General features: G+C 35.7%; 1 protein-coding gene across 2 annotated transcripts in view; it reads left to right on the forward strand.

Moving 5' to 3' along the window:
* The window catches only part of LOC121320749 (neuronal membrane glycoprotein M6-a), an 80,041-nt gene that overhangs the window by 34,676 nt on the left and 20,016 nt on the right, over positions 1-25,349 (forward strand). The window contains exon 1 of one of the 2 annotated variants that reach the window (XM_041259346.1): positions 3,587-4,080. The exons of the other annotated variant lie outside the window; for it this stretch is intronic. Within the exon in view, the coding sequence (XP_041115280.1) occupies positions 4,044-4,080 (37 nt within the window). The 5' untranslated portion in view covers positions 3,587-4,043. Of the gene's footprint in view, positions 1-3,586; positions 4,081-25,349 lie in introns of those variants that run through there. 2 annotated transcript variants of the gene reach the window in all.

Genomic DNA, 25,349 nt, shown 5'->3' on the forward strand with positions numbered 1-25,349 from the left:
ATGAGCTCAGCAGCGGGCAAGCCTACCTGCTCAATTACTTCCTTAGCAACGCGTCTCCTGTTGCACATCCCAGCTGCCTCCATAAAGGCCCCCATGCACCCAAGAACCAGTGACGGGGTCTCCCTGTCACAATAGCGCATAGTTGAAAAATGAAGGGGTTGGTACAATGGGGAATGCACCATCATTTCTGTAGTTGGGGATTTAGAAAACATGTGATTGTCACTTTATTTATCTGGCTCTGTTCTGTTAGGGACCAAGTTGCCCCACAAATAATACTACATCTGGGCTACACTGCATTTGTGTGTCACTGCTAGCAGGGAAAACATGTATTGTATAAATACATAAATACATACCCAGTCGTGAAGTTTAAAACTTAGCGTAATTAAATGAATTTCAGCTTGGTTATAGCAGCTATTAGGTATGATGTTTTTTCATTAATTTTAGGCTATAGTTGGCAGTTCAAAAGAAACGTTTGTTGGATGTAATGCTGTTAATTTATTATAAACAGCATGTGTTTTGGGACCTGGAAGGTTGATGAGGCAGTACAAAACAAAAATATACAGTAGCACTATTACAAGGATTAGTGGAGAAAACTAATATAACTTCCTTGTAACTGTTATGAATGTTTGAAGTTTGTCTTGCTTTGTATTTTGATCTACTGCAGCTACTTCCACAGTGTGTGGTTAGGAAGCAGTTGGCAGTTTATTGGATGGAATAAAATTGCAATGACGCTGGGATGGCCTATAGGGTTTACTTTTCAGAATTAATGAATTTAGAACACAACATCAAAATACTCCAGTTAAACCAGTCTTGCTTTGTAATTATGTCATAGCATATACCTAATATGTGTAATATTCTGGATATTTCTGTCTGCATGACATTTGGAATAATAGTGGAATATGAAATTCCACTTGCATGTAAACAGATCATTCCAAATACTTATTATGAAATAAATACTCTTGTGCATGTAAACATATGTAACGTTAAAAGAATACATGAAGCACACTGAGAGTTTTTATGGAATGGAAACAATTCTATCTAGTGTGTTACAGCAGTCTTAATGAATTAACAACTATGATAGATAAATAGACAGATAAATACAAGATCAATTTCCATGCATTTATGTGCTCAAGCATGGCAAGCAACATTCAGAATGTGCATGCAAAAACTTACAGATGGTGCTTGATGACAAATCTTAAAATATCTCTGATAGAACAAAAGTTATGATTTTTTCAGACTACACAAAAAAACATGTTTTATAATATGCATTATTATTCGGAATGGAAAGGTACTGAATTCATCAGAAATTAATTGGCTTTGAACTTAGTATATTATTTTGTTTTTAAAATGAAACTAAAATAATAAATGTACAACCACTTGTAATACACTAGCATGATGGCCAAGCTGTTGCTGGCAGGGAGAGAGACTCAGACACAAAAAGCTGCAGTTTAGCACTAATGCGCACATGTATTACAAAGACAGCACAGACAAAAACCAAATAAAAGGCACAGGGACAAAAACAAAAAAGGTCTGTGGTTATGCTGTCTGTGGTGCAGGGTACTCTTGCAGCGGCAATGCTGGCAGTTGACCACAAAGTGCCCCCACTTCCCGCCGGTGGGGTGCGAACTCGAGGCCTCGAGAGCGCTGAGGTAGGCGTCCCAGCTAGCCTCCTGACGTGTAGCTGGAGACGACTCGCCATTCTTGGGCCCTTGGGTCAGCAGCAGCTCCCTCGCTTGCTTCCGGGACCAGCCACTCGTCCCCTTCTTCCTGTTTGGGGCAGGTGGAAACTCACCTTCACCCTGAAAGGGGCAAGACCTTATGTAGTGCCCGGGCTCTGCACAGGCAAGGCACCATGGATGCGCTTCCTGCTCCATTTTTCTCTCTTCTGTTTCTTACTTCTTTTTTTTTTTTTAAATAAACCTGCAGTTCTGCCTCTGAGTATCTACAGGGTGCTATCCAACTGACAGGGTAGCATCACAGCCAAGCTGTTACTGACAGGGAGAGAGACAAAAAGCTGCAGTTTAGCGCTAAACACAGACAAAAAACAAATAAAAGGCATTGGGGCCAAAACAAAAGGTCTACAAAAAACTTACAGACATAACACAGCAACCCATCTTCACCTTCACCAACATTAATTTTCATATTAACACCCATGATCACCCTTTTTATACACCTGTGATTGGAGCCCAATTAATCATTCATCACTTATTAAATTTACGGCTCCAGCCACATTCCCGCATATTTTCTTCCACCACACAGACACCTTATTGTTTTGCAGATCAAGTGTAAACTTGATGAGAAGGAAAAAAGTTAGAGTGGAAATCAGAGTAAATTAATAGAGATGAATAGTTATGGAAGAGTAGCATCTCCATGTGGCTCCCCCTCTGAGTCAATCAGTCAGTTTTCAGAATCATTGGACTACTGGGACACCAGCCCCTGTGCCACTGATTAACATGTCACCCCTCCAAGCTGGAAGAAACAATCAGGAGAATGCAGGGTGGCATAGTTGACTTGCTGCCAAATGTTAGGTGACGGGTAATGGGTTTTCTGCATGTGGGAGGTAAAAGGGACTCTGCGTATTGGATGCAGGATAGGTGATCTTTATACATGATGGGAATGAGCATGGGCATGCAAGTGGACTGCTCCAAGAAAAGAGCAGTACCTGGTTACTCTTCCAAAAGGTCTGCTAATTATGGTTTAATTGACCTGACCATGTCTTCAGATTTGGTTCACAGCTGTATTCTGTGATTCTCTCTTTTCAGTTTGATTACTAGTGTCCATATCAATAACTCGGATCACACACTTTTCCACATAACAATTTGACTTCCTGATTACAGACCATTCATTAGGAGAGGCCATTGCCCTTACATTATGCCCCCCAGGGATGGCTTCTTAGATTGCATATAGAAATTCCAAGAGCAAAGAATAAAAACAAAAAAGATGTCAGGGTATGAAATGGAAGTACCGTATATAAGTGGTTTACATTAAACTGTTAATGTTTCAACTTGTAACCAACAAATTAGATTTCATGGAGGAAATGAAATGTTTTTTTTTTTTTTTTCAGCATCCCACCCCTGTTATGTAGCTGGGCTGTGGAAACTGCTATGTGCATTTTTAGTGAAGGACTGTAACGTAAATTACTCTCAGAGCTTTTGTTTTGTTATGTTTCTACCAACACATTATTGAATTGTATGCATACTTTTTATACTGAATCCTTATTTTCTGAATTACAAATAACTGGATAAAATGGTTGACTGCATAACCAGCAGTTAAAATGTAAAAGATACAGATCAGGGAAACACTGTGGAATCCCTTACAGTACTTTTAATTTGTGTTTATTTCTATCGATTCACAAGCTACACCATGCATACTGTAAATAGTTTTTCAGATTTTTCCATTCTACAACATTTCATCTTTGTTAATGGAAAAAAACAGAAAAACATGGTTTTAGTTTGTAATAATAATAATAATAATAATAATAATAATAATAATAATAATAATAAAGGTTTTCAGTTGGTGAGAATCTGTTAATGCAGCATAAGAGCCCACAGGCTGTCAGGTTTTCCCATTTGAAGAAATAGGGGGGATATTGGTTGGTAGTCTGCCTCTGTTGCAAAGGGACACCCCTCCATCTGTTCTCGGTGAAAAGGGCTGTTTTTAATGCTAAAGATAAATTTCACCACAAACCTCAAATTCATTTTATAACCAGTGCCAATTACAAAATAAAAGCTGCAGGAAGCATTTCACTTGTCCCTTGCATACTGCCTAATTTTACCCCCAAATTCAGTAGCCTAAATACATGCGTACAGTGGCTTACAATGGACAGCACTGAGAAGAAAAATTGATAATCTTCACGGAAGAGTAATTTGAATGAAATTACAGTTGACAAGCAATCTCAAAGCAAACTAAGGAGTGAGGGAGTCTGTAAGCTAAGCTCTGAGGGCTTGCCTAAGCCACTGCTGTTGGAGCTTCCAGGGTTTTAAATATTTTACTAAGGGCTTTGTTGAATTTTGTGTAGCAGCTTCAAATCAAGACACGCAACAATGGAAGAGAATATGGAAGAAGGGCAGACACAAAAAGGTATTGTGAAAAATTGGATGTTTTTTTTTTTTTTTTTTTTTTTTTTTTTTTTTTTACTTAGAAGCAGAGTATGGTTATCTTGTTTGTGTGTGTGTGTGTGTGTGTGTGTTGCATTTTGTAAAATGACTTGGATTGACTTGATCCTGCTACCTGTAGAAGGGTATAATGTTAAAATTGATCAAATGAAATAAATTGTGCATGCTAATTTTTGCATGTATTCTGTTTGCCCATGCAAAAACTCCCTCAACATTTTTATATTTAAGCACAATGATGTGCAGAGTGAGATTCTTTTCAGTAGCCTCCTGTATGAATGGTCCGTGAGAATTGTCTTTGTTTGCCTTCATTTATTTCTCATGCTTTCACGCTTGTCTGGATGGGTCAAAGGAGTCTCAAGTACTGTGAAGTGGGGAGTGCTTCTCCCTGGATATTTCTAAGCAGTGGCTTTGGAATGAAACTGCAATGAAACAGGTTTCTAGAGTCTGTATTTGCAATCTGTTTTAAGTTAAATTTGACATTATTTTGATATTATTTTTGCTTTTTGGAAATGTACTCTTTTAAATTAATTTCAGACCATTATTTGTTTTTTAAAAGACAAATATTCATGTGGAGTACTAACTGCCTCTGAATTTTGGAAAGATCTGGTGGTGGAATATAAAGAGTTTAATATTTTTACAGCACATGCAACACTTTTGTACCTGTAAATACAGATCACTGCTTTTTATGATGTTGGATATGTTTTTAAATATTCAATACATTTCCAGTAACATTAATTCACCCAACATTTGAATTTCATTGATTAAAATGAGATTAAAATGTTGAAGAGTCATGTTGAATGTTAATCACAAGGCTTAATATATATTACAAGGCTTAAGTCTCCCATCTCCTGTTCCCTTGGTGTCAGGCCACATACTTTGTTTCTCATTGATCTCACTGTTAAATAACACTAAAAGCAACAACAAATATCACTATTAATTCAGTGAGAAACAAAAACAAAACACATCCATTAATAGATTGTGAGGTTTTAAACACTAGTGTCACAGAGAAGGATTGTGGCATGAAAGTTTAATATTGTTTTGTTGTATTATTTTGTGTAAAATCTAACATTTAATTAGCTGCAGTGTCTGGCTAATTCTAGAAATGTACCAACTCCTCCTCTGCACCAGTATGACTGTACTTCTAGAATATTTATTCACGCATCATTCTGCTTTTCTTTCTTGCAAAACTCTAGGCTGAAAGAATATGTGAATATAGGAATCTTCATCATCACTAGGGACACGTTCAGTTGTAATTATTGTGTCTTCAACCATTCTCTACTGTTCTTTAAGTACATAGTACACTTGCTCATTAGAACTGGCCCACTTATGAAAAATAGCACACATTATTTTCTTCATCCTGATCTGCAGGATGGTAAGAGAAGAATACAGCTGTCTGCTCACCATATGTCAGCAGAGTTCATGTGGTAAAACAAATTATTTTAACAGTGAAAATTATTCTTTGGGTTTTATGTCCCGTGTTTTTTTTTTTTTTCTGTTGTTGATTTAGTGGTCTGTTGGGCAACAAATGTTAGTTTTACATACAAAACATTAAGCTTCACTCCAGCTACAATATTTATACATTTTACTCTCATTACAATAACCATCAATATAAATGTGCATTAGGTCTAGTTCTAACCCAGACAGACACCGTCAAGAACAACTAAAATGTTGCAGCAATAGAGCATCAGATTTCCTCAATGAGATTTTAATGTTTGGTTTTTTTTGTTTTTTTTACTGACTCCACATTATGCACATTTAAATGTAATGAATATCATAAATGCAACTCAGATGAAATGATAACACGTCCTATGTATTTGTTTTGGCAATTCATGACGACATGCTTGATTGGCCAAAAAAAAAAAAAACTAGGCTGACGAAGAAAATTGGATTAATAAAATGGAGCTTTTGGAAAAAACAAACAAACAAAAAAAAACTGTTCTCTAGCTTTTAATTCCTAAATAAAACCACACAATAAATATTGTCTGAGGACCACAAAAACGGTGAATTGATAAAAAAAAAAAAAAAAAAAAAAAACACCAGCGATAGTGTATGTCAGGAGGTAAAATGTTTGTGGTGGGATATTGACTGTAATGATCGTGAATACTTATTTAAAAGAAAACACAATATTAAGCCAGTGCCTTTGAGGTTTTTCTCCCAAGATAGAGTTTGCTGTCACATCAGCTGTCAAATCTAATGAAACATAAATAAAACATCAACCATTAACAGCTGGTAGAGTGCTTGAGATTAATTTTCTTCTTTAATGGTCTTAAGTGGATCAACAGACTGATGGAGTCATTGTTGCAGCCATTTCAGGGACCGTTACAAACAAAGAGATCATTGGGGAGTCTGAATTTCAAACGCTAATCACGATAACACTATACAGTTTTTACATGAGTAGTTCAATACTAATTAAACAAGTTCAATATATTTGTTAAATGCAAAAAGCCTGAAATTAAAAGCCTAAGTGAAACCTTCTTTGCATTATGAAAAAGTTATGATTCTATACTGTAGTTAGGGATACTAAATGTATCAACTTTTCTTCAATCTGGCATGAAAAAGGTTTTGCTCTGTTTTTGGCATTTGCTTTTCTTTAATATCATGTTGCTGCAGAATAGATTTCACAGTGATGGCACAGAACATAATTTATTTTCTTGCAACCCATAAGCGCTATTAACTGCAACAATGTCACTGAATTTTATGGTTTTCCCATGATGATATGGACATTCCTACGATGGTTCTGTATATCTTTGCACATTATGAACCATAAACTTAGCAGTCAAACAAATCTTTGTCTGTGAATTAGATGTCACAATATTAAACTGTACATACAGTTTTTCTACAACATAGCATAGTTATTGACAACTTTAAGCACACCTTTTGAGACAGAAATAATGAGCTCTTTGGGTACTAGTTAAAGCTTTGTTTGAGATTTGAATCAGTTCAATAATCATTGTTTTGTTTTTTGTTTTTTTCGTTCATTTCAGATTGTAGACCAATTTCAGAACATAGACATCAAAAGTTCCCCATCTGACCAATCTCTAAATTTATTACAATGAAATGTCATACACAAACTCTTCTGGAAACCAAAACGAATTGTGACTAGTTACATCCATCCAAATTTAAGATACTTAAATACTAATTTAAGGATACTTTTTAGAACATGCACAGTGTGTTTAGGTGGCCATTTTACACATTTCTCTTTAAAAAACAAAATGAATAGTGCATTTGTAGAATATTCAGCTGAATGTGGTGAAATTGATTGCAATGGCACAACAACAGCATAAACACAAAAAAAACAATATTAAGGTAATAATGTACCTTAAAGAATCTCATATTCTACAGTTTTCTCTCTACATTGGGATTGGATGTGCAGAGAAATGCTAATATTATAATTTAATAGTTTATAATTTGTTAATTAACCATTACCATTCTTTGTTTTTGACGTGATAATTTCCATTACATTATTTAGTTTCTTGAAACTGGTTTGACTTTTTTTTTTTTATCTGCCATAATAATATAAGAGGATACAATGGTAAAGCCAGGTTGCAATTATTCTGTAACATCAGAAAACACAGCCGTCTAAATTGTTTTCTTTCAGTATAAATTACAGTACTCTGTAAATAACTTTTTTGTTATTTGTTTGCTATATTAGTCATTGTCCTTCCTCCAGGTACAGTGTCCATGAGTATTTAGGTCCAAACTGATTTACAGTTTCTTTAAGTAAATTATTTCATTTTTTTTTTTATTCAGCTTAAAAATATACAAAACTAAGGTCCCCGAGTGGTTCACCGGGTAAAAGTGTAGCTGTGTGATGTACAGGGTAATTTATACAATGCAGGTTCACGTCCTGGCTGTGCAAAGTAAGTCGGTCTTTGCTGGGGACTCCGAAGGGAGTGTCACATTGCCTCTCGTACTCCCATGGGTTAAGGAGGTAAAAACGGCAGGGACTGTTTTTCCACATTGTGCTACAGCTCCGGGGAGCTCAAGGGCAGACACCTTCATGGCTGGCCTTTGTTCTCCAGAAGTTGGTAGCTCATTGACATCTGCTCTCGAGTTCCTCGGTGAAAAAGAAAGCTGACTTGGTCATGGGATCGGCGGACGCCTACTGAACCTTCGGGTCACCTGAGCCATGTGGGGAATTGCTATGGTGAGGGGAAAAGCGATTGGGCATTTACAAATTGAGGGGGAAATAATAATTGGACACACTAAATGTTTTTTTTTTTTTTTTTTTTTTTTTAAAGAAATATACCAAGCTGCATGTTCACTAAAAGCATAAATGCTTTTTTGCTGATCCGACTTAATTCTTTATGGTAGCAACTGCACATTGAGATACTGTTTTTTTTTTTTTTTTTCATAAATAGCCATATACAGTATTGGTATCTGTTAAAAACAAATGTATTGCCTATCCTTCCGATAAATGTTGCTATAAACTATAGTAAGGGAGTCCATATGTAAACGTATACAGCATTTCTAATATAAAATATCTGTTTTTGAAAGGTTGAACACAAATTAAACTATTAAAGGGATTTCTTTTTTTTTTTTATTTCCTGGACCTCACTTGTCACTCTGAGGACCATTTTGTTTTGTACAGTACTTACTGTAGAGCATCAGCTGTCTCCTGCATTGTATTGTACAGTGCATACTCTGGATTTAAAATATACCTTTTGTTAAACTGATGGACATGTTGTGATAGCACTCTATTAAACCATCAAAGAAGAAGAAATTTGGAGTTAGAATGCACGTAAAATAGTGAGCCTAATGTGCAGGTCCCATTTACTAAGAGAATGCATTCATTTATGTGCAAGGTATTTGGGTACTTTGCATACCATACCTTGCACACTGCATGTATTGTGAGTGATAATTTAATGTGCACGACAATGTTAGAGACTTACCTGTGACCACCATGATATCAAAAGCCCCAGCAGTCCAGACGAATATTTTGGTCAGTAGCTTATTGTGACGGTGGAGGTGGCTTACACTGACTGAAAAAGAGCTATCAACAGACACAGCGCTTAGCAGGGGACAGGCAGAGGCAACGTAAATTGAAACTGCACTGTTTACCTTTTAATTTTAGTGTCATATACAATAAAAGTCACGTGTGCAATGGCATATTTTTCTTTTTGTTCTGCTTACTTGAGAAATATTGATTGATAAGATGTAGCCTGAATTCTCTTCTTTCCAGACTCCATGGATCGGGTGCCAGTGCTATGCAAGTACAATCAATAGCACCCATCACATTGGGGAAGCCAGTAACCTTGCAGAAGCCCACTTTCATGTTGTGTAAATTTAATATAATTCCCTATGAGCTTTAACAGGGCATGTTTTATTATCCACATGAGTAGTTACATCTTTTAATGGCAGTGAGCATCTGAATCCAACTAAATAGAGTTGTGCAATTAAAGCAGTGAAAATTGCTATTTTTATTTAACTTCATTTGTGTCAATTGATCTTTTTTTTTATTTTACTTAGTAAATTGCCAATTGATTTTATCCCGTTTTTCTACCAATTTGAAATGTCCAATTCTATTTTAGGCTCAGCTCACCACTCCCACCCCTGTGTTGACTCTGGAATGGCAAAGACGAAGACACGCTGTCCTCTGACGCTAACCACTTCTTTTCATTCTGCAGGCATGCCATGCAGCCAACCCAGAGCTACAGCGTCGGAGGACAACGAAGCTCTGGGCAGTTTATAGGTGATCCCGCAGGCGACCGGCCAGATTACAGGGGTCGCTGGTGCATGGTGAGCCAAGGACACCCTGGCCGACCTAAGCCTCCCCCACCGGGTGGCGCTTGGCCAATTGTGCACCGCCCCCTGGGAGCTCCTATCCATGGTCAGCAGTGGAATAGCCTGGACTCGAACTGGTGACATCCAGGCTATAGGGAGCATCCTGCACTCCACGCTGTGCGCCTTTACCGGATGCTCAACACAGTAGCCCCCTCTCAATGGATCTTTTTGCGCTCTTTTTCTTATCATTTTCTCTCTTGCTCTCTCATACTATACTCCCAACTCAACTTTCCTTAATTGGAGTGAAGCACTCCTTTTGATGGACACTGACTCCACCCCATCGCATTCACACACACAGACACACACACATAAACTGACAGTCAGGCAGGCTGCTCAAGGAAATAGGGAGAGCGACACAACAGCACACAAATATCACCCCAGTACAACAAATTCCCAACCCCGTCCCTAGTCCATTATTAAGTCCATATTTTTGTCTGTCACTTGTGTTGCTGCTGCCCCGATGTTACAATATTAACGTAAGGTAGTTAGAAATGTATGGGAACCCTAGAAGTCTTGCTTGCTCCCGCGACAGATACAAAAAGACCTTTACATACTTAATTGTGAATGGCAGAGTAAATAACACATATTATTGCTATATGTGCAATCCTCTCTGTAAAATCCTGTATAAAAAAGAAAGTAAGAAATCAACTATTATTATACTTCCTAATTTCATACACTACGGGCGTCATTTACGAAAGGGTGCTAAACTTTGTGGTGCGCGATAATTGCAATTACTGTGCACGTTAATGATTTCCGTATTTACTTTAGCAATTTTATTCATTATCGCACAAAACAGTGGGCATATTATGGTGCACACTCATTTTATTGTGCCATACTATGGTAATCAGAATGAATATGAGATTTGTATGGTAATGCAAGATAATGTATTTAAATGAGGCAACCTGCTCAATAATGAGATGAGATTCATTCAAACCGTATTTACTTAAGGGCGATAATTGTATTGTGCACATTAAAGCGAGCGATAATTAGGTCTTTTGGACACCTTTTTCTGGCCTGAAAACTGGTGCTGTGCAGTTTGAGTCCTTTACTGACTTGATTTGTTTGTTTCATTAAGTTTGTGAATCAATTCAACAAATCTGTTTGTTTGATTCACTGATTCACTAATGCAAAATAAATATATCTTGCTGAATTATGAAAAATTGTTTGAATGGAAAAAATCTGTCAGCAAGGGCCATTTAAGTTAAGACTGTTCACTCGGTAGAAGCACCTTTCCTAGAACACTGACAAAAAACTCAATATCACAATGTAATATAATGGAGAAAATAGAAGAGTATTCAATGGAAATCTCGAACAGTAAAAAAAAAAAAGAAGATGTCAGAGTATATAATGCTAAGTCTCAATATTTAATTTATATTCCAAAATATAATGTTTTTAACAGCACTGAAAAAAGATATTGACAAACTGAAAATGCGAAGTACTAAACAGTACCACTTTTGAAATATACCTTTTTATGACTTCTATCAAGACACTTGACAATAACGCTCATTACATGTTCTAATTCTGCAGCTTTTTCACATAATCCATGTTAATGCAGAATCCAGTGTTAGAAAACTGTTACTTCTGCATTTCTTTCTTTAATTTTTTCCAGCTCTCTGCTGGCCAATCCACTCTTTGCTCAGTCATGGTGTACCCTCTGTTGTAATCCCACCAGTAGTTTATTCCAAGGTAATTCTGCACTTTCCATGGCAACTTGAAGTTAAAGACCTTTCGTTTAATTGAGACTCCATAGATTCTTTAATTTCCAGTAAACAAAAAATACGTTGCTATGTGCAGCATATCTTAGTGACGTTTCATAACTTCAACTGTTGCACTGCAAATCAGACATATTACTTTGCCACCACAATTATTCAGTGAAAAAATAATCATCTGGCTAACGATTTTGAAATTTTCTGTGTTCCGCCTCCATCTTTCGCTTCTGTGACATCTACACAAAGTAAAATAAATAGTTTAAACAAGCCTTTGCTTTGCTGTCCTAATCAAAATTATGTGTGTGTGAGGAAACGGATCATGTCTGCTATTTGATTGGCTATTTTGCTACCTCTGTGAGCTATGATTGGCTTAATGGGAATGCCACTCATACAATGCAGACTGCACATGTTGAATATGTGTGTTATATTATAATTTTATAAACTAATGTGGCTCTATAGCTGTTACTTTTTGTGTGTGTAAATTGCAGATTATTAAATAGGTTGCAGTTAAAGCTGAATTGCATAGTTTAAAGAAATAGTTAATAGTACTTTTCTCCTCATGGATTTTTATTAAAATGTAGTATTTTTATTTTAACTGTATACCATGTGTAATGACAACTACAATCAATTATCTATCATTTCTGGACTTTATTCGTTAAACACATTTTTATAACCAAGTAATTCAGCATGATGTATTTATTTCACATTAGTGAATCAGTGAATCAACCAAACAAATCTGCTGACTTGATTCACAAAACAGAATTAATTCAAACTAATCGAGTCAGTAAATAGAATCAAACTGCACAGTATTAGTTTTCAGGCCAGAAAAGCAGGTTTAAATAGGGCGCCTATCAGTGGTTAAAACCTGGTTCCCATAGGCACTAATAAACGATACTTTAATGTGTGCACTAAAATTAACGTCCTTTAGTAAATACCATGTGAATATAGCTCATCATTATTCTGAGCTGGATGCTCATTTAAATACACCAGCATGTATTGCCATAAAAATCGCATATTCATTCTGATTACCATAGTGTGAAGCACTACATTTAGTGCGTACCATAATATGACCAGTGTCACACACGATAGTGTGTGATAAATTCCAAAATCATTAATGTGCACACTAATGGCAATTATGGTGCAGCATAAAGCTTAGTTCCCTTTCATAAATGAGACCCAGTGTATGAATAATTTTCACATATTATTTTACAAATGATCTCTCCATCCTTGAAGTTTTAGATACAGTAAATATTGTATTGGCAGTGTCCTGGAATCTTGTAAGTACCATCATTAGTATATCAGTTTCCTTATACTTTTGAGAATGTATTCGTCACATAATCTTATGGAATTTTACAAAAGACTTTTTATCTTGTTTTTTTTGTTTTTTTTAAAGCCACACCAGTTCTTAAAAATGTTATCTGAACATACTAAACCTTAGCTTTTAAATTAAAATAGGATCAAAACTATGCCTTCATTTATTTTTGCACAGGATTTTCAGGATGCCATTTTCATTTCATTTTTGCATGTTGTTGTGAGTTTCAGGCTGTTAGGCAGAGCGGCAGAGGGTGTCATAAGAGAGATGGGTGATTGGCAGCTTTGCAAAATGAATGTGTTATCCATAGTCAAAACCAGTGAGTGGTTGTGGATAACAATGGCAATATATGGCTGAACCTTTAAATCAACAAGGTGATACATTTGCTAGCTGGATTTAAAACTGTGGCATTTTCTATAAGTCCTCAAAAGGGTTCCTATCTGCAGTTTATCCAGAATAAATACAGTACCACTGTTATGTTGTCACTCCATATGCTTTTAAAATCTCATTGCATGTCTGCAAATGTAATCTAAAACTAGGTCACAGATTCGCATTATAAAATGCTTGTTTAAAACAATACCAAAAGTCCAGTTGTCAACAAATGGTAAACATTTCAACAAATGCGATGATGTTTTATTTTGAACAGACCATTTAGGTCAGCTGGGCATTTGTTAATGGGTCAGATAGATTTTTCCATCTGGCACACCTCATTAAACATTGAAAGAGTGGGTGAGGGTGATGGAGGCATTAAGAATGTTTTTAACTTGAACTGCTGTGCACAGTATCTGTGCCATCTGTGTTCTATCTGCTCCCAGCACATTTCCTACTGTCCTGACCATCTTTCTTCTCCGCAAGGGAGCTGCGAGTTAATATCATATTATCCCCTTCATTGTTGTGAGATACATTTGCTTTTAGTGGATGGCAGGTCTGCCACAAGCAGTGCTAAAATATAGATGTCATTAATCTTCCACATCTAAATAGATTTGAGGTTCAAAAAGGTGTATAGTATGTCTATAATCTTCATTTAATTTAATGAGTTGATCATGTTTCCTCCATTGTATTTCACGATGCACAAAATGCTGCCAGCTATTCTATGGATGATTTTCATCTGTATTGAACTGAGTTCAGAGTTTCTTTCTTTTCTATCATGCTCATGATTTACCAGTTTCAAACCTAATGCCCAACAACATAGTGCAGCATAGAGAAATAGAGTAACTGAAACACAGGCAGTCAATGGAATATACATAACAATGTTTTGTCTCTGCTTTCTCCTCATTTACCAACTATAGTATATGAATGTCTTATTGTTCAGTTTTCTCACCAAGCCTGTTTATGGAGGGCAGTTGTTTTTTTTTTTTTTTTTAAATCTCACTGAAGGTGCAATGCTACAGGTCAATAAGAGTAAAGTTGATATCTAAGATCGATTTAAATTATTTAGAATATTGTTTTTACAATGTGTTATTTTGCAGTGATTTCAACACATGTAGGGCCCTATTCATTAAAGTACTTGCCGATTGCCGTAATAAAATGAATTTCATTTAAAACTAATGAAAGTCGTCCATATTGCTATTCATAAAATGATCTGAGCAAGCGGGCGACTGTCGCAAAGCACTTTATTAATGGGTATACAGACGTTCAAGAACGAAAATCTGCCTGTTTTTGATGATATCATCAGCATTACTAATGTTTCTTGGCTGCTTTAAATAGAGTCCAAATGCACTGCAAAGATGGTTGTAAACATGTACTGTATGTTACGAAGAAGCTTTCCGTTTTTAACCCCTGGTAAAATCTGTGTCTGAGCTTTTAGTCTGGCCCTCACTTTAGTTCCCCTAGAGCTTAATCTTTGTAATGGGTCTGGTTCACTATTGGCCCAGTGAATTTGTTGACAGACAGTAATTGGGTCACTTCACTGAAGTACTATTCTATTCTCAGAATTTGCAGTGCTTGTTGGCATGGAAACCACATTGGTCGATTAAACATGTGCAGAGGAGTCAGAAGCCTGTGGTATAAAAGCTGCTTCGTTGAGTACGAGAAGCTAACTGTTGGTATAATAACATAATGTACAAAATACTTCCTGTTACATTACTCATTTTCATTATACTGTTATCCTTGTTTTAAATATTCAGAAACTCCCTAAATTTAACAAATTCTTATTTACAGTAAACATCTACCATGAAGTAAAACCAGTGTGTGATTCCTGTTTTTAGCTTGTAGCTTTTATCTTCACATCACCTAATCAAAACTTAAGAAAGCTGTGACTGGATTGCTATGTGTTGAAAATTTGCTTTCTATAAAACACCAGCTATAGGTCACGGCCGCTTTTCTTTCCAGATTAGCTAACCATTAGATAATTATGACCTCTGACCTGAAATAGACAAGGGAACGACTAATCCTTCTGCCTGTTTCACATCTAGCTGACAGATGGAAAAGAGATTGGGTGGGGTGGGGTGGGGTGAGGTGGGGTTATCCCTTTGTCATCTGAAAGGAGTCCTTTTGTCTTTTTTTATAAGATATGTTGCTTACATTAGAACACAAACCTCATTATTATTTAAGATCAAATATGTTTATTTGGTAAACATATTATTTTTTAATATTAATGCATTTTTTAAAAGTGTAAGCATTTCTAGCTGCCTACCTTTCATTTCTATCTGTTATCAAAAAAGCAGTTTTGCAGTACAATGTTTCTATAAATGCAGTATTCTAACTCCTACTGAATCATGCTTCTTGAACAGGATAAATATACCCCCCCCCCCCCCCCCCCCCCCAAATGTGCAGCTGGTTTCAGAAACCCAGATTATCACAAATCTTGGACTACTGTTCCTAAAATAACATTAGATTGTAAAAAATATGCTCTAATCAAGGTGCAGTATGTGAAATCAGCAACAAAGTAAATTACTGTACATACTTTGCACATTTTTTATTATTATTAAAAACCGTATTAAAAAAATATATATTTTTCAAAGTGTAAATAGATAGATGTGGTCTTATTAGTAGCTTGATATTACTGAATCTTAAGAATATTATGCTTTGAATTGTTACAAAATAACCTGTTTTATGTGGAACACAGTTATAGTAAAGACGGTCTGATTTTTATAGACTTATCTGTTCTGCTGCCTCATATCTTTTCCAAACATTCATTTTCAGCTGATTTTACTCTGTCGGTTTATTTCAGCAGTAATTCCAAGCATCTCGAGAGATAAATATCCATAAATGAAAAAGGCAAACCCTGATGCTTTACCAGTCTTTAGTGTATTGTTTCATTTATGCATTTGTCAATGTATTCATAGTTGTTTTTATCCCCATCTCTCAGAACCAGGTTTTTCTTTTAATTTACATGTGTTTTTACTTCATTAATGTCTGGTTTCACACACCCTGAGTAGCGCTAATCGTGGACTAAGGTATAATTTAGTAGTCCAAGATTAGTGCTAATCATTGCCTGTAAAACCAAATACAATTCTGCTATAAATAGATTATATACACACAAGTCTTGAAATGCATCCAAAGTCTTAAAATAGTGAAGTTATTCAGCAGTTTATTATAACATTTTGTCACAGTGTCTTCTCTGTTAATTAAGGTTCAGATCTTAGAACTGGGCACAAGTAATGGCACATTTCCAACTGCACCATGACACCAGTTTGTAAAACTCTCACCTCATTCCAGTATCAAACAGAGGCTGCTATCGATTCCATCTGCTGTTCCTATCTTAATCTTCAACCAGGGGATACAAGATCAAGTATTTCTAATTCAGTATAAATCACATTGATGTATAAATATCCATAGACCTACATCCACTATTTCCCTGATAGTACACTAATTGACAGCTCTGTTTTTCAGTGTTTTTATTTTTTAGTTTGTGGTTTAACACCTGCCTTTAGTATACTTTGCTTACTGTACTATTGGATTATCATTAGGTATGTTCCTCCGTCAGGGTAAGTTAGAGAGTTCTGCCAGCTTGCCAGTCCTGATTTCTGCCAATGGAAATGAACACACTTTCAACCCAGTGGCAGGTGGATGTATGCAAAAGTCTGCCTCATGCTCTGCAAAACAGTCTGCTTTTGACTGAAAAGCCCAGGCATTTTAAAAGGTTACAAATTTAGTTTTGTGGAACCAGCTTTTGACAACTAGAAAGTTGATTTGTAACAGGGGTATTCTGTGTGGGTATCTGCTGGGAGACAAGAGAGACAGAGAGAGTTTCTATTTGAAAATGCTGCTCAGTTGTCCAGGTTTTATTATTTTACAAGGGTTTGCAGGCAGTTGCAGTGATTGGTGGCTGTACCAGCAATGGTAGCCCTGGTGCGGAAGGATATGTACATAGAGGTACATGAATATATACAAAAATACAAAGCAAACACTACAAAAACAACTAGAAAATAAAAGGTGGCCAAGCTCGGGTCATGCGCTACTCCCTCTACACACAGGGAGCTCCTGCACCAGGAACCTTCTTTCTAACATAAAACTAAATATACTTTGGTAGGATTAAAATCCACCAGATTAATCCATATTTAAATGTTGCAGTTATCCCGGTTAAACACACGATCATAATCTGCAAACAAAGAACCCTGATATACATGCAGTCTGTATTCACTGGTCATATCTTTGGTTCACTCACCCTGGTTTCGACACACAGCCGTGAAGCTTTCAGTTCATAAACACAGCACAACACAAAAGAAGAAACCAAGAACAAAGGGCTGGCTCTCCAGACTCTTTTAAAAGGCAGGTGACCAGGTTTCCTCAGCCCTGCCACAATGTTGTATATCGTTTGTCAGACTAGTATTAGAACTAGACTAGTTGAATCTTGTCCATCATCTGGTGCCTCCACTGTCAAATCATAATCTCAGAGACCACATGAGGAACTGACTTCATATTGGCAGGATTATATACACTGCATGCTAAATGTTTTGCTGTCCACAGCATTGACCTCTGACCTAATATGGCTGACATTGTGAGGGAACAGTTTTGGTTTTTGCTGTTAGAATCAGTTTTGTTATTGTGTAAATATTTGGTACAGAGCTTTAAAATGAACCTTTTCAATGTTACATTATTTTAACATTAGCCATATCATTGATGCAGATCACATTCTTTCCATCAGTCAAGTTCCATTACTTGTTTCAGTCACTGGCCATATTAATAGTCGGGTTTCCACGCATCTTAGAAAGCTGTCACTCTCTTCACAGTCATTATTTATGTGATGTAGTACGTACATAATATGCACATGCCACACGTTATAGGAATTGTGCGTCTAAAACATGGTACAACTTCAAAGGGAGGGTAAATCGTCTTTTCACACTTAAAAGCCATTCGGTTGACCAAAACAGTGAAAATCGCATTTGTGACATTACCTCACACAACTTTCTGCTGTAACTGAAGGCCGTACCAAGCAATCCTATTGGCAAGCTTCTTTGACCAAATAGGGAAAAAAAAAAAAAAAAAGCATACAGTACGAGGGGCTTAGTGTTTTGTTTTTGTTTTTTTTCAATATGACAACATTTATTAAATGTTTCAGATTATTGACATTTGACTCATAAAGACTGCTGCATAGCTACTATAAATAAAATAAAAACAATTAGTGTAAGCCCTTACCCTCTTCAACGCCAGATGCAAAAATGAATATAATTTGAACCATTTGAAATTATTGCAATTGGTGTTTTTACCCCTGAAAGTTCCTGACTTCCAAACTCATATCACATTACTAACACTACCTTAGGGCATTATGGCAGATATGCAAATCTCAGTACAAAGGGGACGCAGCTGGTGCGCTGTGGTTTTGTTTGTTTATTTGAGTAGCAGAGGACTAGCGAGTCAGGAGCTGCAGCCACAGAACCAGCACGACTAGCACTGCAGAGCACAACCCAGCACAACAGACCACCATTATTCTTCAACCGGAGCACTTTCCCATGCACATGTGGATTACTGTACTGTGTTGTTATTTTGTGAAACATTTTTGTTTGGGACTGAAAACCCACCATTTTACACCTATATCAGCAATGGTGTGGGGGCAGTTTTTCAGTCCCAACCAAAAAGCTTTCACACAATAGTAACACAGTACAGTGATTATTAATTAAAAACAGACTATTTTGGTAATTATAAGACTGTTTGGACATTCACTTTGTCACCCTCACCACTCACCTCCTGACAGGCATGTATACAAACAGATCAGATTGCAAACAGAACAGAACTGCAGGTACTCTTTCATTTGATGTACGTGTGTACGCCCTGGAGCTGCCGTAGTTGCACTTAACTCTTTTGTTATCTTTGTGATTTGTCGTCGGATAGCTGATTGCTTTAGACTAGAATTTTCTGCCCCTTAGCAATAAGATACAATCTATTGTACACTAGCCTCAAGCATCATCTATCAATGGGGGTAAAAAGTGACGTCGGTACCAAAATACATATTAAATGAACAAATACGTATTAAATTGATGCAGGCTACCGATGACATCAGGCTAATTCGTTGCGCAAGATTTATTTTAAAAGTACGAAACATAAAAAAGAAAAAAAAAAACTTCCATGAATTTCTTAAAAAAGACAACTACTGGTGAAAAGCCTTACATTGTCGCTGGAATTTGGATTCATGTATTTATTATTATTATTATTATTATTATTATTATTATTATTATTATTATTATTATTATTATTATTATAATGTTGTTTTTATAAGTGGGAAATGTAGGCAAGTAGGGTAGCCTATTGTAGATATACTACAGATGTTTAAAAAATGTACTATACTAAACATTTTGACTGGATCATTTATATATAATTAACCTCAATGCTGGTATTTTAGCTCCATTTGATCAGAATAGCTGAAGTTACGGTTCTGTATTAAAATGTGTACATATCATAATATGTATGTGGATAATAGGTTTATAATAAATATACATGCAGTCAAAAAATGTTTAGCAAATAGTACAAGGATCGTACACAGCACTTTCTAATGGAATGTTGTTTTTGTATTCTTATTTGTGAAACGTCTGTTTTTTGATGTTTTTTTTTTTTTTTTCTTTTGGGGGGGGGGGGGGGGGGGGGGGGGGGGGGTGGTTATGGGGGCCAAATGAGTCCGATTTTTGAAACCCCTTGGGGAAAACTTTCGACATACTAAAGCTGTCATTCAGTGCGTTATAGTTTAACTTTGAGTCTCAGAAAACAAATATTTATATAGTATTTAATCATAAAATAGATAATTAATACAAATAATTAGGTAAACCTAGTCATTAAGACACCGATTTTTCTTTTGAAAAAGGACAACTCCCAAAAGTACTACCAAAATAGAGTGAGAAAAATTTGACTTATTTTTCTTATTCCATGGAACTTGCCCCAAGTTTTCCATAAAAGTTCTTAACATTTTTTCTATATGAATATGGTGGTCTCACGAAATGCTCCCCCCCCCCCCCCCCCCCCCCCTTGGATCTAAATGAATTGATAACTAGCTATCGATTTAAATTTGTGAACTGACCAATGACAAAATTAATTTATATAAACTTAATGGGAAAGTAATAAATCAAAGGGAGAAAAATGAAGCATTTATGTTGGAAATTGTGAGGTTTTTAGTTCTTTATTACGGTAATGAAGATACATTTGTTTCAAACTAGGTCTCTTGTAAACCATACATTATAATTTTGGTAATTTTTATAAAAATGTAATATTTTTACAAATATTATTAAAAGCTGGGGGAAGATACAAGGATAAGAGGATACATTCAATCCAGTAATATTTCTATGTGGGAAAACCAAGGAAATCCAACAAAGCAGTAAGCATGGGAAGTCAGGGGTATATATTATATGAATAACTGGTTATAATTTAACCTCAAAGCAAAACTAATGACATCTGTGTCTGTTGTCCTGCTGATTTTTGGAATGTATTCATCCTTTCATGTTAATTTTTTGCGTTTCCCCCTTCTGTGTAGTTGCAACATAAATAATTTAAAACAGAGAGTTTAAAGTTAGCCTCCAGGCAGAATGTCTTAACGCAATGCAGAGTTTGCTTTACCGTGGATAACACATCCGCTGTTAGGAATGTAAGAAATGCAGAGCCAAATTAGGCAGCTTTCAAATATTGCTAATATCAACCAATTTTAAATCTTGTAAATTGTCATACAACGGTATTATCATTCAAATTGCTAAAGCCATTTGTTCTGATTGTATTTGCTATGTTTCATTAATAAAATGAATATGTTTGATGGAATCTCCTGACAGACACTGTGATGTGTGTGTAGGTATGTATTGGAGTTTAGGTTCTCTTAGTCAATTTAAAGTCATTTTGAGAAGCTTTCTTAAGGGTTTTTTTTTTTTTTTAATATTAAGCTATGTTTCCCTAAACAATTTTGACAATCTAATCTACAGTAATGGCTACCAAGGTAACAGTCACATTGCTTTATATCTGTAGGAGTGTTTAAAGCAGATTATGTCATTTTTCATCTATGCTGTTATCGTCCATATTTTTTACCCAAATGACCACTGTACCAGGGAACATATTAAGACTTGAGTGAATCTCTTCTTCCAATAAAAATGTGTATGAGAATGTTATATGAATGGATTGTAAAATGAATACATATATTATAGCCCATTTAACAGAAAAAAATATGTATAGATGCATACCCTTAATGCATATCAAAAGACGTATAAAGAAAAGGAACTAATGAGCTTGACTTTTGCTTTTGTTTATTCTCTGTAAAACCATTAAAGGCATTGTAATGATCATGACATTAAAGATAACATTCCTGTAAGCAATGGTGTAGTGGTAAATAAAAAAGTGGGTAAACTCAGTCCAATGGCCACGCCCCCCTGCTCATGCCACAGTTCTGACTGAGAACTCTCAGCTGTCAGTCTCACACGCAGCAACGCAACACAGACTCTCACCTTTAAAATATCTTGTCTTTAACGCAGGATTTGTATATCATGGGAGAGTAGAAATGAATAAACTCTGTATCCATTATATGAGAAGCGGGTAAATGCTATATTACCCAATACGCTGTTTACCTGCGTATGCCCTTGACTACACTGTATTGTTTTATAGCAGTTGTTGAAAAGCATAGACATATGTGTCAAAATCAGTTAGCTCCCAGATATTTAAAACCTGGGATATTAGCTTTTGTCTTTGTTCCTTTGTCTGTCTCACCATCTCGGCAATAATGTATTGCCTTGGAGGGCCAATGACTCTCACCACCGCCATGACGCTTAGACCTAGTCCAGCTTCACCTTTCTGTGTGTGTTAATTTATTCCCCTCAGCTAGGAATGTAAACAATACAGACTGAGTTGACATTTGACTGACTGCCATCTTCAATGACCTAGCTGTAATAATCTAATACTACTAAATAAAGCTATAATATATCTCTGGGGAAACATTCAGAAACTTAAGTCCAAATTGATACCGTTCAGGCATTGTTATTGCTACTTTAAATGAAAGGTAGTAGCTGCTTAATGCAAGAGGGATCATGTTATCATTGTAAACAGAACTGACCACCATTCCACATGAAATGGGTAATGATTGCTTCCCCTTATTGTGCATAACACAAAGTATGATGGGTAATAATTAGGGTTTGAAGTTTTCAGGTTTTATTTTTGATCACATGATGTCTCTTTAAACTTATTTTGATCTGATTCTGTTTCCTAATTAAAAAATAGCTGTTAATTACAAAACAATGTCACTTGTTTTTACCTTTATGTCTTGACTAAACCAGATTCTGTTTTGCTACTACTAAAGGGAGGTGGAGGTTTGGAAGACAAAAACCAAAAAGAGTATAAAGAAAACTGACAATTGTAAATCTCCTGATGTTTTTTTTTTTTTTTTTTTTTAATATCATGTATACTTATATAATAATAATAATATAATAAAAAAAGCTACAGCTTTCTATTCATGCAATAGCAAGGACAATTTATAAATGAGATAGGGGAGTACTATAGACCTTAAATCTATTTAACATTGCAACCATCTATTTGACATAAATCATTACTTTAGTGGCCTTTAACAAAGATGACATATCTGAATGTACAGCAATACAAGCTAATCAGAATAGAGATTGCTTTAGTTGCTGTATATCTGTTACACACACAAAACAATCTGATGCGTTACTTCGATACAGGATATGTAGGAAATAACCCACGACAGGGTGTGCGATAAGACAATTCTTACCGCACACCCTAGGTGGGTTATTTCGCTTATAACATGGCTACATTTTTATTTTATTTTTTTTAATAATTACACAAACTGGCTTTTTTACGGAAAAAAATAAGAACTATATTATGTATCCTTCCACTAAGAAAAAATAGTCCCCGGAGACTGTTTGATTGTAACATATATTTTGTACTTTTTAAAAAAAAAATTGCCATAGACATTACATTGAACATTGCCATTTATAGTAACTTTTCGAGATTAAATGACATTTGTGAATTGAAGACTGATTTCGCACATCTGAGGGAGGATTCAAGGAACAGCCAAACACAACACTGCACTGCATTGGCACTTGAGGGAGGAGCTTCTGAGTGTTTATTTATTTTATTTTTTTGTAGGAAGTGATCCTACTTAAGGCTTGTTATCTATTAATATTAATAGATCGCGTAAGTAAGTTGGTTTATGATGTCATAGCCGTGGGGTAAGACAATTATTACTGCATGGGCATGTGATCTTGTTCAGCCAATCACAGCACTTATTTTATCCAAGCTATTTTATAATCGCAGTTATATTAACCTTAGTTTAAGCATTCTAAAATGTTCCTTGTGTATACCTACTGTACAAAATAAATAGATTGTTGACAGATGTAAAAAAGGAAGAATCTGTTTAGCTGTAAATGTTAATACCACTGTATTCAAATTACACAATACAAAACAAATGTAGCTATCATACATTTACACTGAATATTGTATACATACCATAATGCCTGCTTTCAGATACTGCCTCTACATAGCTTCACATTGACTAGTATTAGACAGTGGTTATGTTTGACTCTGCAAATATACCATACTTCTGAATTCCTGCTGAGAAAACTAGATTCGGGAATGGAAAGGGCACATACAGTATACTAAGCACTGAACTACTTGATATTCTAGTCATGTTCTTGCTGGCAGCAGAAGTGTAGCTTGTCAGATTATAACAGCACAGGAGCTGTGAATGGTTGCAGGACCTTCGTTCGCTGAATTTAATCATCAGTCCAAATAAGTGGGTGTCACATTTCTCCATTGGAAAGATGATTTTTTTTTTTTTTAACACAAAGATGATATCATAAAAAACGAGACAAAAATACCCTTCATGTCTTCGGAAGTTGATATGCAAACGATAATTCTCCCATATGTGTTTGAACCCTGGGAACAGCAAAATTAACAGAATCCTAAGAGTGTAAACGTTACGTTAAAAAAACAAACAAAAAAACATTATAATTAAAGCTACACATAAATCAATTTGTAGTTGGTAAATCAGCATTTATCTGAAACGTATGAGGGTTAGAAAAAAGTCTTTACTCTTTGTTACTATGTTTTAGTCTAAAATGTGGGTCACCCTCCAACTCATTTGTGTTCACATCTGGAGTACACATGAAATACAGATATATCAGATTGTGCTGAGTAGACTTTCTCATATCCCTTGATAATTGAATGGATGGCCTTCGATCTGTTGTTTAGTTACTGCTTGGTTCCATGAACATGCTTAACCAAATGCATAAAGTGTTGCATGACATTTTAGCAGCATCAAAACTGTCAACAAGGCTACTGTATTTGGTGTAGTATGTTAGTATATCTTTACTTCTGGAGGCTTATGTGGAAAATAGTGTTGCACAATAGCCATTCAAGTCATGTGAGGTGAACAATATCTTTGTATAAAATTTTCTCAGGCTGTTTACCCTCCACTGAATGAAACGATCAAGGCAAGAAATATGATTTAGTTACGTGTTTCATATGGAACTAGCTTTAATACCCTAATAACAGCTGCTGTCCAAAAGTAGTAACTGAGAACTACTGTAATAATTTGGCATAACCTGATGCCATACAGTAACTTTGTGACACATCAAATTTAAGATAGTGCTTACATTTCTTAGCTGATTTCTCATGTATGACCTACAGTATAGTGTTCTGAGAAAAGAATAGGCTTATGGAAATCTTTGTTTAAATTTGGTTACCAGATTATGATTATATTTTCTTAATCTCATTGTGCTTGGTTGTACAATACTCCTGATGCAGTACTGTACTATAAAACTGATATTATTAACAGCCCCTAATAATGTAATTGTGCTGGAAACCATCTGCATTGTATTAATAACAACATCACCAGGGTGTAACGGCAATTAAGACAGCAGAGTCTGCTTTTAGAGTATTATCATCCATTTATTGCAGTGCAGCTTAAATTTGCTCCTTGTTATTTATATGGTTCCGGTATAATGCTATACAGGGATTAAATCAACTACAGTACTTCATAGTTACGTTAACAATAACTTCTATTACCTGAAG

Source organism: Polyodon spathula, chromosome 1 (assembly GCF_017654505.1).
Source record: "Polyodon spathula isolate WHYD16114869_AA chromosome 1, ASM1765450v1, whole genome shotgun sequence".
Lineage (NCBI taxonomy): Eukaryota > Metazoa > Chordata > Actinopteri > Acipenseriformes > Polyodontidae > Polyodon > Polyodon spathula.